The sequence below is a fragment of the Sturnira hondurensis genome, unplaced genomic scaffold (genome assembly GCF_014824575.4).
Source record: "Sturnira hondurensis isolate 20B ecotype Veracruz unplaced genomic scaffold, ASM1482457v3 Scaffold0001872, whole genome shotgun sequence".
In the NCBI taxonomy this organism is placed as follows: domain Eukaryota; kingdom Metazoa; phylum Chordata; class Mammalia; order Chiroptera; family Phyllostomidae; genus Sturnira; species Sturnira hondurensis.
In genome coordinates, this window is record NW_028074503.1 from 1,152,237 (window position 1) to 1,170,954 (window position 18,718).

The 18,718-nt window shown below is 34.4% G+C and overlaps 1 protein-coding gene across 2 annotated transcripts in view; it reads right to left on the minus strand.

Moving 5' to 3' along the window:
* The window catches only part of ROCK1 (Rho associated coiled-coil containing protein kinase 1), a 158,611-nt gene that overhangs the window by 115,577 nt on the left and 24,316 nt on the right, over positions 1-18,718 (minus strand). For both annotated transcript variants that reach the window (XM_037031681.1, XM_037031672.1), the window contains exon 2: positions 17,229-17,310. In XM_037031681.1, coding sequence (XP_036887576.1) covers positions 17,229-17,310 — 82 coding nt within the window. The remainder of the gene's footprint in view (positions 1-17,228; positions 17,311-18,718) is intronic.

The following is an 18,718-nucleotide window of genomic DNA, read 5'->3' on the forward strand; positions in this document are numbered from 1 at the left end:
TGGACTTGCCTTTTGACCCAGCAGTTCCACTGCTAGGATTGTATCCTAAGAACCCTAAAAGAACAACAACAAATTTAAAAACAAAATACAACCAAAACTGCCAGATATTCAAATTTCATGGAAGTCCAACAACTAAGGAGATAAAATAAACATTCATCCAGACTGGTAGGAGGGGTGGAGACAGGTAGCCAAAGTGGAGAGGACTCACAGCCAAGGAGGTGGCTGGTGGTCCAGTTGGTCCCACATTTGTGGGCTAATATGCTGGGAAGAATAATTAGAAAGCAAGACAGACGGCAGAACCCAGGGTTTCAGCATGGGAAACTAAACACTCAAAACCTCTGGGACCTAAAAATCTGCAGGAGTTGTGGCAGTGGAAGAAACTCTTAGGATCACAGAAGAGTCCATGGGAGAGGCCCACAGGGTCCTAGAATGCACACAAACCCACCCATCTGCGAATTAGCTTTTGAAGGGCCACAATCCACTTGTGGGAAGTGAGGGAAGTGAGGCTAGCATACAACCAGCAAGTGGCATTTTTCCCTCTCTGACCCCTCCCCCACAGACAGTACCACAACCCAGCAATGAGGGTTGCCCCACCCTAGTGAATACCTAAGGCTCCACCCCTTACAACATAACAGGTGTGCCAAGACAAAGATATATGGCCCAAATGAAAGAACAGATCAAAACTCCAGAAAAGGAACTAAGCAACAAGGAGATAGCCAACCTATCTAATGCAGAGTTCAAAACACTGGTAATCAGGATGCTCATAGAAATGATTGGACTTGGTCGCAAAATGAAGGGAGAAATGAAGGTTATACAAAGTGAAATAAAGTAAAATATACAGGAAACCAAAAGTGGAGGGACTCAAAACAAGGATTTGAAACAAAATGAAAAAATAAACATCCAACCAGAACAGAATGAAGAAACAAGAATTCAAAAAAATGAGGAGAGGCTGAGAAAGCTCTGGAATAACTATAATGCTCCCACATCTGAATGACAGGGGTGCCAAATAAAGAAGAAGAAAAGCAATAAATTAAAAACTTATTTGAACAAATAATAACTTCCCCGATCTAGCAAAGGAAATAAACTTCCAGAAGCCCATAGAGTCCCAAAGAAATTGGACCCAAGCAGGAACACACCAAGGCACATCATAATTAAGTTACCCAAGATTAAAGATAAAAAGAGAATCTTCAAAGTGGCAAGAGAAAAAAAGAGAGTTACCTACAAAGGAGTTCCCACAAGGCTGTCAGCTGATTTCTCAAAAGAAACCTTGCAGGCAAGAATGGGTTGGAAAGAAGTATTCCAAGTCATGAAAGGGAAGGCCCTACATTCAAGATTACTCTATCCAGCAAAGCTATCCTTTAGAATGGAAGGGCAGAGAAAGTGCTTTCCAGATAAGGTCAAGTTAAAGTTCATCATCACCACACCCTTATCATAGGAAATGTTAAAGGGACTTAAATCTAAGAAATAGGTGATCAAAACTATGAACAGTAAAATGACAACAAACTCACAACTATCAACAACTGAGACTAAAAAACTAAGCAAACAAAAGAACAGGAATAGAATCAAAGAAATGGAGATCACATGGAGGATTATCAGTGAGGAGGGGGAGAAAGTGGCGGGGGGGGAGGGGAGGTACAGGGAATAAGAAGCATAATAGGTAGGCACAAAATGGGGGGAGGCTAAGAATAGTATAGGAAATAGAGAAGCCAAAGAACTTATATATACAGCCAATAGTCATGAACTAAGTGTTCAGGGGGGAATGCTGAAAGGTGGTAGGGTGCAGGAAGGAGGGGGATAAAGGGGATAACAAAATTGAGACGACTGTTAGCATAATCAATAAAATATACAAAAAAGTAAAAGAAAAATAAAGCAAGTATACCAAGTTGTATGAGTTGTATGGACAAGAATGGCCATCATAGCCTTACCTATAATAGTGAAAAACTAGAAGAAACCTAAGTGTTCACTATTACAGAAACAGTTTTTAAAGTTATGGTACATGCATTCAATGAAATGTATATATTCGTTTTTTAAAATGTGTTATCTATACATACTTACAAAATTATATATTCTGAATGGCTTTTAATTAAACACACTGGATAGCTGACTGACTTCTACTGACTTATGTGTCTACAGTGCTTATATTTATAATGTTTTGCTCTAACAATATATATTTGCTCTGATGAACATTCCTGTATATTTGCGGAGTCTTTTTTACAGGGTACATTTCTTTAAGTGAAGTACTAGGTTATGCTCATGAACATTATTAGTTTTGAAATATACTATTCAACTGCTGTCCAAAATGACTGTACCAATTTTAGCTCATAATACTTAACAATCCTAGATCTTATTCTTTTTATCTTTCTGATTATTCAGAATGAGGTAGAGGTAGGGGTGGCATCTTTTTATTTTAACCCATATTTCTTAAAATATTAGTGCATGTGTTCAACTATCAACTGCTCACTAGTCATTTTTATTTTTTCTCTTTTATAATTTCAGTTACTTTGTCCATTTTTAAATTGTCTGCATTTATCGACTGGGAGGATCTGTTCATACACTAGGAATATAGTAAGTATCTGTTAAGTATGTTGTAATTTTTCCCAGTTTATCAGTGTTCTTTATATTTGCTTTTCTTTACATAGTTTTAACATGCCAAAATGTGTCAATGTCTCCAATAGTTTCTAGCCCTGGTATCCTGCTTTAAAAAAAGGCATTCTCTACTTGAAGACTATAAACACAATACCTATAATTTCATCTAGTACTTTATGTCTTTACATTTATATATGTTACGGAGAATTTCATTTTCTCCTCATATGCATATCCGATTGTCACAATACAAATTACTGAATAATCTACTTTTTGCCGAATGACCTAATGCCGTATTAAACTTAAGCCAAATTTTCATTTATAAAAGGTATGCTTTCTATGATGATATATTGGTTCCATGTCTTTCAACAAAGTACTATTTTTCTTATACTTCAGTATCTAGTTTAAATAAATAATTCCTTAATAAAATCCTGCCCCAGCAAAATGGAAATACATTCAACAAAAAAAAGCTAAATTTACCAAACTATGCCAGTCATTTACAGATTTAATAACCAAAAGTCAAACATGCCAAAACTACTACATTTCAAAGCTTTTTGGCTAGATATATCCCACATTAACACAGACTCTTATATGTTCCTTAATACTTAGGTGCAAAGAAGTTTTAATGACACTACCAAGTGAGTTTAGCTTTATTCATCAATTGAGATGACTCAAAATAGAACTGTATACTAATCACAATACATGATCAATATACTCTATATATTCTCCTCAAGAAATGTATCCGTTTTAAATGTAGAAGTAAACAGTGTATAAAGGATAGCATATAAATTTTGCTATTTTTAGAACTTTTGCTCTTTATAATTCCTCAAAAAGTGTAGATTTCTAACTACGGCTAAAATTATATTCAAAGTACATGAAAACCCTCTTTAATACTACTATAGATAATGTAGTATTCATCTTCAATATTATAGTATATGATTTCAGAAATGTAATTAAATTAGATACCCTTAGGGAAAATCCATAAAAACGTGTGATGTTTTAAATTATTATTACACCTTAACTTAAAATGAGGATAAAGCTTTCCCCTTTCTTTTGAGCAATATGTACCTTCTGTGCAACGCCACAAAGAGCTAAGGCAAACACAGTCAAGTTGTTTTTACTGCCTTGGATGAACAATAGATTCACTGATATCAGCAGAATATGCTGAACTGAGAATGATTTACTTATTCATGGCTTTTAAAATATAACTACTAAAACTATTAAATTTATTGATTTAACCTCCAACTAATGAATTTAAACATAACACTAACATTCAACTATCATAATAGTCATTCAATAGGCAGAGAAGTATCATAACTTTACAAATGTAAAAAGTATGGAAAAGAATTACATATTTTACATTTTGAAGCATGCGAAGGTAATGACTTATGAACAACTGAAGATGGGGGAAAATAGAAACAAACTTTCTGATGATCATTACTGACTGTTGATATATAGATATCTAATTAAATGATATAATCCAGGAAATCCATTTTTGGGAGGAATTTTAAAAGGTAACCATTAGAGAAAAAGTTTAACTCCATATTAAGGAACATTACGACTAGTTATCAAATATAATTACTTGGAAAAATAAATAAAACTTTAGTTACAATCCTTTTATAATGATACATGTAATTTACTTATTAGCACAGTGATACAATAGTTTAACCTTTACAATAACATAATATAAACATTTGAAAGAACTTTATTTTTTATATCATACCTAAAATTATTTTTTTCTTGTCATGTGTGGACTGCTGATTTATTTATTTATTTATTTATTTGTATGCTTGTTTTTGACGTGATGATTTTGTATAGTGGAACAGAAATCACTATTCTGATGAAGTTTAAGAAACAGTGACTAATATCAATTAACTATAGTTAATTGATATTAACTATATCAATTCTAGGCTAGTGGTTACCTCTGGAAAAGGAAGACATGAAGCCCAAGACCTAATTGTAATTTATCATTTTATTTTAAACGAAAGACCAGAAGCAAAGAGGGTAAAATGTTAACTATTAGTTTAACTGTGATGATTGGTACACAAATATCTACATATTATCATCAATACATTTGAAATATGTAGTGATCAAGAATAATTTTAAAAACTAGTGATCATGTCCAAACTCTACCAACAAAGAAATACTTTTTAAATCATTTCTAACAAGTCAGCATTTAACCTTAAATATATTTAACAAATATTTAATGAGTACTAATATTCAATCAGGTTTAAAAGTAAAAATACAAGTGTCCTGTTCTCATGAAACAATCTAGTGATAAGGGAAGGAGAAGACTATAACAATCAAATAACCATACAAATAAATATAGTCTAACTGTGGTAAGTGCACAAGATGCCATGAAAGCACATACCCAGGACCAGGACATCTGACTAGCCTAGCTCAAGGGGTTAGGAAGCTACATTGAAAACTTATTTGAAATTTAAAGGATGACTTCTTTAAGTGGGACAGGATTTGAAGGAATTCTAGGGAAAGAAAAACAACATCTAAAAAGTCTGTGGAGAAGGTTTCAAGGTACTTTCCAGGAAATAAATGTACTTTGTGTGGCTGAGTCATAAGAAAATTCAAAGCATAGGGATCAAGAAGAACATATATGCATGACCTATGGACAACAGTGTGGGTGGGGACAACTATAATAGCATAAACAGTAAACTAATAATAGTAAATTTTATGACAACAAATTCACAACTATTCACAACCGAACCTTAAAAAAGAAAAACAAAAACTAAGCAAACAACTAGAACAGGAAGAGCGTCACAGAAATGGAGATCACATGGAGGGTTATCAGTGGGGAGGGGGAGGAAGAACAATGGGGAAAAGGTGCAGGGAATAAGAAGCATAAATGTGGACTTCCGCCAAGATGGAGGCATAGGTGGAAACACGGTGCCTTCTCCCACAACCAAGTTTGACTACAACAATGATTTGGAGAAACAAAGACACAACCAAAGGACAGAAAATTGAATTATACGGAAGTCCGACTACATGCAACCATTCAACGGGGACGGTAAGAGGGGCGGAGCCACCAGCAAGCAGGGTCGGGCAGGACAGGGCCTCGGACCCAGGTGCGCAGGCAGACGGGAACCAGTTGGGATGCAGGGCAGACCGCGGGCGCATATTCGCGCACAGTGAGACGGACCACACAGGCCCCAGGGGGCGAGGGCTGACGGCGGTGGCACACTCGCGTGCAGTGGGATGAAAAGCCTGGGCCCGGTGACGGCAGCAACTGCGGCACCAGTGAGGGCCGTGGCAGCAGGCGGTGGACAGGACGCCATAGTCCCTCTTTGACCCCTCCCCCACATACAACGTCACAACCCAGCGACTTAGTTGCCCTGTTCTAGTGAACACTTTAGGGCTCTGATCCTGCTATGGAACAGGCACGAACAACCCGAAAGATGGCGCAAGAAGAACTCAAAGTCCCAGAGCCAGTAACTCTAAGCGACCAAGAAATTGCCAGCCTCTCAGAAGCACAATTCAGGACACTATTTATCAGGATGCTCACAGAACTGGTAGATTATAGTCACAAATTAGAGGAACAAAGTCACAAATTAGAGGAACATAAGAAGGCTAAACTAATTGAAATGAAGGGAGATGCACAGGAAACCAATAGTGATGGAAAGGAAACTGGGACTCAAATCAATGGAATGGACCAGAAGGAAGAACAAAACATCCCACCAGAAAGGAAGGAAGAAATGAGAATTCAAAAAAATGAGGAGAGGCTTAGGAACCTCCAGGACATCTTTAAACGTTCCAACATCCGGATTATAGGGGTACCAGAAGGGGGAAAGAAACAGCCACGAGTGGAAAACTTATTTGAACAAATAATAAAGGAGAACTTCCCCAGTCTGGCAAAGGAAATAGACTTCCAGGAAATCCAGGAAGCTCAGAGAGTCCCAAAGAAGTTGGACCCAAGAAGGAACACACCAAGGCACATCATAATTACATTAGCCAAGACCAAAATGAAGGAGAGAATCCTAGAAGCAGCAAGGGATAAGGGGACAGTCACCTACAAAGGAGTACCCATCAGACTGTCAGCGGATTTCTCAAAAGAGACCTTACAGGCAAGAAGGGGCTGGAAAGAAGTATTCCAAGTCATGAAATCCAAAGACCTACAGCCAAGATTGCTTTATCCAGCAAAACTTTCATTTAGAATGGAAGGACAGATAAAGTGCTTCTCAGATAAGGTCAAGTTCAAGGAGTTCATCATCACCAAGCCCTTATTATATGAAATGCTAAAGGGACTTATATAAGAAAAAGAAGATGAAAAATATTAACAGTGAAAGGACAGCAAACACACAGTTATTAACAACCGCACCTAAAACAAAAAGCAAACCAAGAGGACAGCTAGATCAGGAGTGGAACCATAGAAATGAAGAACACATGGAGGGTTAGAAATAGGGGGGTGGGAGGGGGAGAAGGGGGAAAAGGCACAGAAAATAGCATAGAGGGTAGGTAGAAAATAGATAGGGGGGAGGGCGAGAATAGTGGGGGAAATATAGAATCCAAAGAACTTGAGACACGTGGTTATAAACTAAGGGGGGGAGAATGGTGGGGGAGGGAGGGTGCGGGTGGAGGGGAATGAAGAAGGGGAATAGAACAACTGTAATGGTATAATCAATAAAATATATTTAAAAAAAAAAAGAAGCATAAATGTTAAGTACAACATAGACAGGGGGAGGTTAAGAACAGTATAGGAAATGGAGAAGCCAAAGAACTTATATGTATGACCCATGGACATGAACTAAAGGTGGGTAATCAGGGTGGGGGGTGGTGCACAGGGCAGAAGGGAATAAAAGGAGAAAAACTGGACAATTGTAATAGCATAATAAACAAAATATATTTTCCAAAGGATAAACAAATAGATGAATAAAGCAGAATAGAAGACCCAGAAACAGACCCACAATTAAACATTCATTTGATTTTTTTAAATAAAGTCACCAAAGCAATGCAATGGGAAAAAGACATGAAAGTCTTCAATGAGTGGTGCTAAAACAACTGAATGACCATACAGAAAAAAAATAAACTTTAATCCCTCACACCATTCACAAAGTTGATTTGAGATGGATCATAAACATTAATCAAAAGCTAAAAGCATAAAGCTTCTAGATTAAAACAAGAAAATATCTTTGGGACCTAAGAATGGGCAGTTATCTTAAAAGGACCTTAGAAAGCAATAACTATTTTGAAAATAAAGATACACTGGACTTCAAAAAAATTAAAAACTTCTGCTCATCAAAATATGCCATTATGAAAATTACAGCAATCCTCAGACTGGAATAAAATATTTATGAAACATATCTGACAAAGGGCTTATACACAAAATATATTGATATAATTAACATATAAAAACTGCAGATATTTAATGTATACAATTAGGTGAATTTGTACATATATATATAACCTCTGAAGCTATCATCACAATCAAAGTAATAAATATATCCATCTCCTCCAAAAAAATTTTAAATAAAATTCAGCTAAAAAAAACACCCAAAACATGAGGAGAGTAATACAGAAAAGGATGTAATTTGAAGGGTCATACAATGCCACATTAGGAAAATCAAAAAGGCAGAGGTTGAGATGTGACAATCAAATTTTCAATAAAAAAAAAATCCTCTGGCAGCAATGTGGATAACTAATTGTAAATGAGCAAAAGTGGATGCACTGAGACAAGACACATTTACTGTAATCATTCAAGTGGAGCTAATGAAGCTTGAACAAGAGTAGCAATAGTAGTAAACAAAAGTTCAAGCCTCTGTCTGAAGACTGCCACAGATCAGAAATCTACATATATCTGCCTTTTCTTTGGTTATTTATCTTTAATCTTCTGGCAGATCACTATTCTCCAAAGTTTTTCTAAAGATCCTTAATCGCATCAGCATGTTAATTCAATATTCCAGAGTGTAATCTTCCTAGATCTGGGGGTATAGGCTAATTTTAAGTGCTCAAATTTCTCCCTTCCCTGAACTTCAATTCCTTTATTTTTAAAACTCACACAAATGAAGACAAAACAACAAAACAAGACACACGCTAATTATTTTTTAAATCTAACCCATTTACCCAAAAGGCCCAACCTGCTTCTTTTTCTGTCATCTGTCCTCCTTACCCCTTCCTCATTATAAACCAAGTTCAATTTACACCAAACTCCTACTTCCTCAATAATATCATACCTTTCATGGCTCTGTAACTTAACAAATGCTGTTTTTTCTCTGCCTGAATTGTTCTTCCTCAACTGAGAAATCTAGCCCATCCTTTAAAACTCAACCCAAATGCTGCTTTCTGAAGTCTTTCTTTATTCCCTTCAAGAGCTACATATCATTACATTCTCTATATACTTCCACAATTATAAAGGTATATATAAGTTAATATTTGCTTCTGTGTATATTTCCTTCCACAAGACTGTAAGAGCTACAGTTTTGTTTTTTTTAAAAAAGTCTTATTCTTCATGTCTTTAGTGACTGGACATTCAAAAAATAATTCAACAATAATTGGCCCCAAGTAGTGAATTTATCATTTTCTCATACATCTTGAACCTATACTCTAAAAGGGAAGGCCTAGAGGGACATAATTACTTTTGTCTTCTAAACGTTTCACAAGTCTTGGGTCATCATGGGCTCTTGGGCTAACACAACTTTTATAGATTAATGCTACTCCCTGGATATGAGCTCATACTTAATATGGTCATTCACAGCTTTTCCAATCTGGGCTAGCACTTCCCAGTGGAATAACCCTGGTTTCTTTGGCTGCAACCTTCTTATATTTACCTCTTTTGAAATATCATCCTTCACTCCGAATCATTTAATAGGATTTATCTTTTCAATAAATTGGATGAAATTTTCTATGCTTAGAGCACATGCCTGACTGTGCCTAGTATTTCTTTCCTTCATAGGCATAAAGTCTTAGGCAATAGTTCTCAGCTGAGGGTAATTTTGACCCCAAAGGGACATAAGGCCAAGCCTTGAGACATTTTTGATTGTCACAAACCAGGGGTGGGGAGTAGGAGGGTGAGTATGCTACTGGCATCTAGAAGGTAGAGGCCAGGGATGCTGCTAAACATCCTACTGTGCAAAGGCTAGCCCCTAAAACAAAGAGTTATCTGACCCCAAATGTGAACAGTGCCACTAGTCTAAGGTAATCTGAGTTCTCTGTTTCAAGGTCTCTGACACCTCCCAAATGCTAACCAATTCAGTCTTTTTGATTGCAACCCAGAATAGCAATTACTCTTATCACCTTTTCAACAATTAAATTATTAATAAAGCAACTGTAAATATTTCATCAATTATTCTACATGCTTTTATAAGTAGATAGCTGCTACACCATCACTACCAGAGCTAGCATGCTGCTTTTGTAATCTGTATTAGGAAAGTGATATATATATATAGCATACTACCATAAAATATCGTTTTGGGGTTTATTTATTTTTTATCCAAACAAATGTTCTCTACCACATTTTTACTATCAGGTTCATGGGTTTATATAATGCTCTTCCCTCTTCCATTACCTTTTTTTATAATGTGGTAAAATTACTTCAATAAATACCTATTTGTTTAAATATTAATTTATTTCAAAAAAACATTTCTACTAACATATGAATCTTGTACCCCAAAGTCTTAGTGACACATTCATTACAGTTTACAGTTAGAATATACAGAATACATAGTTAGAATCACTGTTTCCAAATTCTCCTTCCTTCCACCTGCCACCCCCCCCCACCAAATGTGTTACATGTTTCTTCAAAAATGTAAATCCTACCAAAACAGTTTATTTTACCTGGATAGCTCTCTAATCCCTACCTAAAATTCACTTTAAAATCTGTATCACTTACATGAGGCATACGGATGTTTTCTTTGTAGTTCTCATCATTTAGGTAGCATATACCAGAGTCCAGAAAAGTAAATCTTCATATTTAACTAAGTATTCAGTAAAACGGTCAAAGATTCTCTTTTCCCTTTTAGTTAGTTAGGCCTGAAGTTTAAAACATTTTCAGCTGCTGAGAGTGGTGGGGGAGGGAGTGTGCGAGTGGAGGGGAATGAAGGGGGGGAATAGAACAACTGTAATGGTATAATCAATAAAATATATTTTAAAAAAAACACAAAAAAAAACATTTTCAGCTGCTATATTTTAAAGCTGCCATACTTTAGTGAGAATTAGTACATACAAAAGAGAACCATTTTATCCCATATTCCAGGTGTAGTAGATCACTACATTGGATATCTGTCAACAACAAGCAGTTTGAAACAAAATAATTAACTTTAGAGAAACGATTTTGATGTACTTACTAATGAAAGCAAAAAATACCCATATAAAAATACATGAATTATAGCAGTATGTAAAATACTATCCTAGAAAAATCTATTACTCTATGTGAAATATTACATAAATGCAACTTCAGGAGTCAAATGAGAATGTTATGTCATGTAAATGAAATCATACAGCATGTATGTATCCTGTTGCGCCTGGGTTTTTTCACTTACCACAATGCTTTTGAGATTTATTGATGTTGCTTACATATCAGTAACTTACTCCTTTTCACTGTTGACTATTCAATTATGTGGCTGTACTACAATTTATTTATCCATTTACCAGCCATTGGGCATTTGGGTTGTTGCCAGTTTACAGCAATTATAAATAAAGCCACCTTAAACATTCTCATATAGGTCTTTGTGTGGACACATACTTTCATTTCTCTTGGATAAATACTTAGGAGTGTGATCCTGGGGCCATATGGTAAATGCATATACAATTCCACAAGAAAAGTGCCAAACTGCTTTACAATATGCCTTATTATTTTATAAACCAATCTAGAATGTGTCCGAGTTCAACTGCTCCACATTTTCATATATATGTACTTGATTTTATCGGTTTAAAAATTTTCAGTTATTCTAGTAGATGTGTACTGGTATATCACTGTGGACATAAATTGCAACTTCCTAACAACTAATCACACTGAACAGCTTTTCACATGCTTACTGGCCACCTGTGTATCTTTGGAGAAATGTCTAGTCAAATCCTTTGCCCATTTTCAAACTGGGTTGTGTTTTTATTATTGAGTTACAAGGCTTCTTTGTTTATTCCAAATAATAATATTTTATCTAATGTGTGATTTGCTAATATTTTCTCCCATTCTATGGGTGGTTTTTACTTTCATGATAGTGTCCTTTGAAGCACAAAAGTTTTTTATTTCAACGTACCAATTTCTTTTTCTTTTGTTGGTAGTACTTTAGGTGTTACACCTAAAAACCAACTGCCTAACTGAGGTTTGAAGATTTATGCCTATGTTTTCTTCTAAGAGTTTGAAAGTTTTAGTTCTTACATCCTGAACTAATTTTGCATACAGTGTGAGGTGGGGGTTCAACTTCATTCTCTGGCATAGGGGTATTCATTTGTTAAAGGCACTATTCCTTTCCCTTTCACATGTTTTGCAACTATTTTCTCCCAATCTGTAGCTCATCTGTTCATTTTCTTAGCAGGTGTCTCCTAAAAACAAGGAGTTTTGAATTGTGATGAAATCTAAACTATGTTAACTAACCATGGTTTGTGCTACTTGTGTTCCATCTCAGTAATTGTTACCTAACTGAAGTCACGAATATATTCTGTTTTCTTCTGGAAGTAGTACAGTTTTAGCTCTTACATTTTGGTCTATGATCCATTTTGAGTTAAATTTGTATATGGTGCAAAGTAAAGCTAAATACTGAATTTGTTTATCACCTTTGTTGAAAATTAATTGACCATATATGTATGGGTCTATTTCTGGACTTTATTCTGTTGTATTTATCTATGTGTTTATTCTTTCAATATTAATAATACTGCCTTAATCTTGAAATTGAGAAATGTTAGCCCTCCAACTCTGCTCTTACTTTTCAAAAATACTGGGCTATTCCACCCTTCTGAATAAATTTTAGAATTGCTGGCACTTTACAAAAAAAGCCTGTTTAGGTTCTGAGAATACATGGACTCCATAGATCAACTGATTTGGGGGACACTGAATATTTTATTATTGAATGCTCCAATCATGAACATTGAATAGCTTTTCTTTCTTTCTTTCTTTTTTGGTTTTCTAAAATTTCTCTCAGTAACATTATGTAGTTTTCAGTAAACAAGTCTTGCATATATTTTGTCAAATTTATCCATAATTTTTTCATGTTTTTGCTCCTATTGTAAATAGTGTTATATTTGTTATAGTGTCTATTTCAAATCGCTTGTTGCTAATATACAGAAATAGAACTGCTTTTTATTTATTCACCTAACTAGCAATGGTGTTTAACTTAATTAGTTCTTTAATTTTTTTTGTAGAATCTTGAGAATTTTCTATATAAAAATGCATGTTGTACAAATAAGTAAAATTTTACTTTTCATTTTACCAAATTGCACTAAAACTTCTAAAACTGCTGAATGAAAGTGGTGAGAAAAGAATGAGTTTTCCCCCTGGCTGTTGTAGCTCAGTGGATTAAGTGTAGGCCTGTAAACCAAAGTGTTCCCCATTCGATTCCCAGTCAGGGCACATTCATGGGTTGCCGGCCAGGTCCCCAGTAGGGGGCACATGAGAGGCAATCACACACTGATATTTCACTCCTCCTCTTTCTCCCTCCCTTCCCCTCTCTCTAAAAATAAATAAAATCTTAAAAAAAAAAAAAAAAGACTGACTTTCCCTAACCTTAAAGAAAAAGCATTTAGTAAGACACAAACACACTGTAGGTCTGAACTGTAGGTTTTTTGTAGATTCTCGTTATTAGGGTGAGGGAGTTTCCTTCAAATTCAAGGTAGCAGACAGATGCTATCAATATTTCAAAAAAAATAAATACTGAATGTTATCAAATGTCTTTTCCATATCTACTGAGGTGATGTTATGGATTTTCTTTTTCGGTGTGTTAATATGGTAAATTACACTAATTTATTTTGAAACTTAAACTAATTTGCAATCCTAGCATAACCCTCCTTAGTTACAATTTTTACCTGATGCTAGATATGATTTGCTAAAATTTTGTTTTATTATTCTCTACATCTGCAACCTAAAAACTAGATTATCAGGAAAAAAAAACCTAAGAAAATAATCCCATTTACAATTGCATCGAAGGAAAAAAACAACCTATGAATACATTTAACCAAGGATGTAAAGACCTGTACTTGGAAAATTAGAAGACACTGAAGAGACTGAAAAAATACAAATGAGTGGAAGCATATACCGTGTTCACGGATAGAAAGAAATAACATCATTAAAATGTCCATACTAAACAAAGGAATCTATTGATTCAATGCAATTCCTATCAAGATACCAATGGTGTATTTCACCAAACTAGATTATTCTAAAAATTTATATGGAACCACAAAAAGCCCCAAATAGCCATAGCAATCTTGAGAAAGAAGAACAAAGTTGGAGGAATCATGGTACCTAATATCAAACTATACTACAAGGCCATAGTAATTAAAACAGCATGGTACTGGCATAAAAACAGATACACAGATCAACGAAACAGAAGAGAGAGCTTGGAAATAAACCCACAGCTTTATGGTCAACTAATATTTGACAAAGGAGACATACAATGGGGGTACAGACAATCTACTCAGTAAATGATTTTGGGAAAACAGGACAAATATGCAATGCAAAAAAAAAGCAAAAAAAATGAAACTAGACAACTTTCTTACACTATATACAAGAATAAACTCAAAATGGATTAAAGATTTAAACATGAGACTCAAAACCATAAAACTTCTAGAAACAAAGGCAGTAAAATCTTGGATATTCATTTAGCAATATATTTTCTGATATATCTCCTCAATCAAGGAAAACACAAGAAAAAATTAAATGGGGCTACATCAAACTAAAAAGTTTTGCACAGCAAAAAAAAAAAATTATCAACAAAATGAAGACAACCTACTGAATGGGAGAACACATTCACCAATGATGTATCTGATAAGGGGTTAATAACCAAAATTTATACAGAACTCATACAACTCAATACCAAGAAACAAACACTACAATTAAAAACCAATAAAAAATAAAGATGGTGACAAAAACAAAATGAGCAGAGGACCTGAATAGACAATTCTCCAAAGAGGACATACAGATGGCCACTAGACATATGTAAGCATGCTCAGTGTCACTAAGAGTCTGAGATATGCAAATTAAAACCACAAAGAGGTATCATCCCACACCTGTCAGAATGCCTATCATTAATAAATCTACAAACAAGTGTTGATGAGGATGTGGGGTAAAGGGAACCCTTGTGCACTGCTGGTAGGGATGCAGCTTGGTATACATGCTATGTAAAGCAGTATGAAGGGTCACCGAAAAATTAAAAATGAAACTGCCTTAGAAGCCAGAGACTGCACTTCTGGGTATATATCCAAAGAAACCCCAAACACTAATTCAAGAGAATATATGCACCCTTGTGTTCATTGTAGCATTATTTACAATAGCCAAGGTAAGCCAACTGCCCATTAACAGATGATTGAGTAAGGATGATATGGTGCGCGCATATATATATATATATATGGAATACTATATATATATTCCATATATATATATGGAATATATATAATGGAATACTACTCAGCTATAAAAAAGAATGAAATGTGCCCTGGACAGAATGGCTCAGTTTGCTGAAGCACTATCCCATACACTGAAAGGTAGTGGGTTCAATTCCTGGTCAAAGCACATGTCTAGTTTGCAGGTTCAGTCCTCAGTCAAGGCACATACAAGAGATAACCTACTGATGTTTCTCTCTCACATCGATGATTTTCTCCCTCTTTCTCTCCCACCCTTCTCCTCTTTCTAAAATCAATAAGCATGTCTTAAAGTGAGGACAAAAAATAATAATAAGTTTAAAAAAATGAAATCTCACCTTTTGCAACAACATGAATGGACCTAGAGGGTATTATGCTAAGTGAAATAAGTCTGTCAGAAAAAACAAGTAACATATGATTTCACTTATATGTGGATGGAATCTAAAGAGCAAAATAAATAAACAAACAAAACTGAAACAGACTTGTAGAAAATAGACTGATGTTTGCCAGAGGGTAGAGGGTAGAGAGTATAAGGGACTATGTGAAAAGGTGAAGGGATTAAGAAGTATAAATTTGTAGTTACAAACCAGTCATAGGGATTTTAGGTACAGCATATGAAATAGTCAATAATACTATAGTAACTATGTATAGTGCCAGATGGGTACTGGAAATATCAGAGGGAACACTTCATTGATTTAACCACTATGCTTTACACCTGAAACTAATACAAAGTAATATTGAATGTAAAGCATAATTGAAAAATAAAATTTAAAAATAGTTTAAAGAACAAAAAATAAAATAAAAGCTGGACTAAAATACACACATTTGCCAGTTAAAATAATTCACTTTAGAGCTTTATGTTTTCCTTTTACTTTACTTATTTCTACTGATGTTTCTGTTTATAAGATTTAGTATATAATGGCATACTTAATATTATGAAACAACATTGCATAGCAAAAGGAGTAAGAGACTAAGAAAACATATGGTCTAATTCTTGCTAACTTAACTCTACAAAAATACACACTCTCCTTTGTATTAATGTACATTTATCCTTTGCCTCCCTTCAAATAAGAAATAGTCATGTTTCTCCACCTTTTTAGTTCTTTTGCTATAGTGTTAAGTAGGGAGGGAAGCAAATGTAAACAAGAATAAAATTCCCCTGCAATTTCAGTAAGATGTGAGAAATTAAGGAAACTTTTATACTTAAAAAGTATTCAGAATCTGGCAACATATTCCAAAATAAAATTAAGGCTAAATAAATATTTTTATTTTAAAAAATAAAAACTAAAACATAAAATTGGTAAGTAAAATTTTCAGGCAAGATTTCCAAATGTAGAAATGATAAATTACAAACAAGTAAAAACCTTTATTATAAAAAATAAAACCTTTTTAACAAAAATATGTAACCAAACTTGAACAATAACACTAAAAACCCAACCTAAATGTATCTAATATCAAAATCCAAAAAATGTTTTTAGAAAAGAATATTTGTAAAATTTTAATATAAGCCACCTTTCATGAAGAAAATTCTTATATCTCAGGAGTAGCTTTTCATATGTAATGTATTCTTTTTTTTTAAAGATTTTTATTTATTTACTTTTAGAGAGGGGAAGGGAGGGAGAAAGTGAGAAAGAGAAACATCAATGTGTGGTTGCCTCTCACATGGCCCCCACTGGGGACCTCACCTGCAACCCAGGCATGTGCCCTGATTGGGAATCAAACCTGTGACCCTTTGGTTTGCAACCCAAGCTCAATCCACTGAGCTACACCAGCCAGGGCATATGTAATGTATTCTTACTTGCAGGTATTAAAATATAATAGATCATTCATTTACAAAAGAAGAAGAATATAACTTTACTGAAACTTAACATACATGTATGTATATGCTTATTTTAATATACTTATTTTAGCCATTTACATTTCATTCCCTTTTCTGCAAAATATTTTTAGATTGTCCTGTTAGGCACCCAAACTAACTAATAAAGTTTCTTTCCCATTTTACTCATTTTATGTACAAACTACTGATGAAATAACCAGAGTAGACAGAAGGGGGAAAAAAAGGCTTGAATTATCGAGGTCAAGAGTTCATTATATATAGTCTGTCATTAACCTCAACAAAAATTACTTACATCTGCTTAAAAAGTTGTCAATATTTTTGTTTTTTCTTAAGGCAGGAAAATCCAAATCATATACCAAAGCATCCAATCCATCCTAAATAAACAAACAAACAAACAAACAGTTAGTTTTTTTGGATTGCTCTATGAACACTTTCCTTTTTTATGAATAAAGAAACAAATACCTTTTAATTTTTAATTAGCTCTTTTTCATACATCTTGCATGCATTTAACACCTTCTACGAGGTTATATGAGTACTGGCAGAAGAGAAAATTTGTTTTTATTTCACATACAGATTTTTCATATTCTAACCTTCCCAGACTGAGGAGCAGCATCACAACCAGCAATTGGCTACAAATGACTTCAACTCATGCCCTTTCCCCCTCATCAGGGCACAAAATTTTACTTTTCACTCCCTCTTACTACTGCCTTTATCTTGATTTCACAGACATGCATAAAAAGCAAATGGCTTATCTTTGTGATTACACATATTTATAAGGTAGATGCTAAATAACAGTTCCTAAACTGTGTAATTTAGTGTAAAATAAATTCTGCAGTTCGATATATTTTTATAATTAAAATACATTTAATTATAAAATACAATTTCATAAGAGTTTCATAAGGGTTTTCATAAGTTTTATTTCCTTGAATCATTTTCTAAGGAAGCCACTAGTAAAAGGCAAACACTGGCTTTTACTTTTACTTCTGAACAAGTGCAGGGCAATGTGAAGGTGTAACAATCAGTGTTGAAGTGGGAGTGCATCTATTTGGGTTATATCCAGCCATGTAGCAAGAGTAGGAGAAAAATTCAGATAACCCAAGTAATTTTCACTTTATTTATCTGGGTAAATCTAGTTTTGTCCTGCAGAGCCCAAAATAAAAACAGAAGTAGCAAAGGAAATGTACCTTTTGCAGACCCTGTATAGTAATGTTCATAAAAGGAGAAATTAAAGCCAGAGGATATACAGTTTATATTTTATGTTAAACCATGGGTGTGAATCACCCACTTGTTTTAGAATACTTAAAATACTCCCCAAGGAAACCAAAAAGCAGGTTCAAGGTTTTAAAATATATCATTGCATGAATTAGAAACTAACCATGGAGAAGACCACGGAGAATAAACTCAAAATGGATTAAAGATTTAAACATGAGACTCAAAACCATAAAACTTCTAGAAACAATTCCAATGTTGTTGACTGCTTTGCTTAAAGAGAGAGATCAACAATCCCCCCGAGACTGGCTTTCCGAAACAGAGGTCTGTGCAGATTTGAAGAAAAAGCTCCTCCATTAAAACAAGTTCATCTATCCTTGAGATACATTTCTTAGAGCCTTATAAGCCATTTGAATATTTTTACAGAAAAGAGACGAAAACCTTTATATGAGAACTTGATTTTTAAAAAACAAACCGATGCCTGGTCTAAATTGAAAAACCAAACCAATAAATAGCTGAATTTGCTGTTTTCTAGGAAAAGGTAAATTAAGTATAAAGATATATTTAAATTTT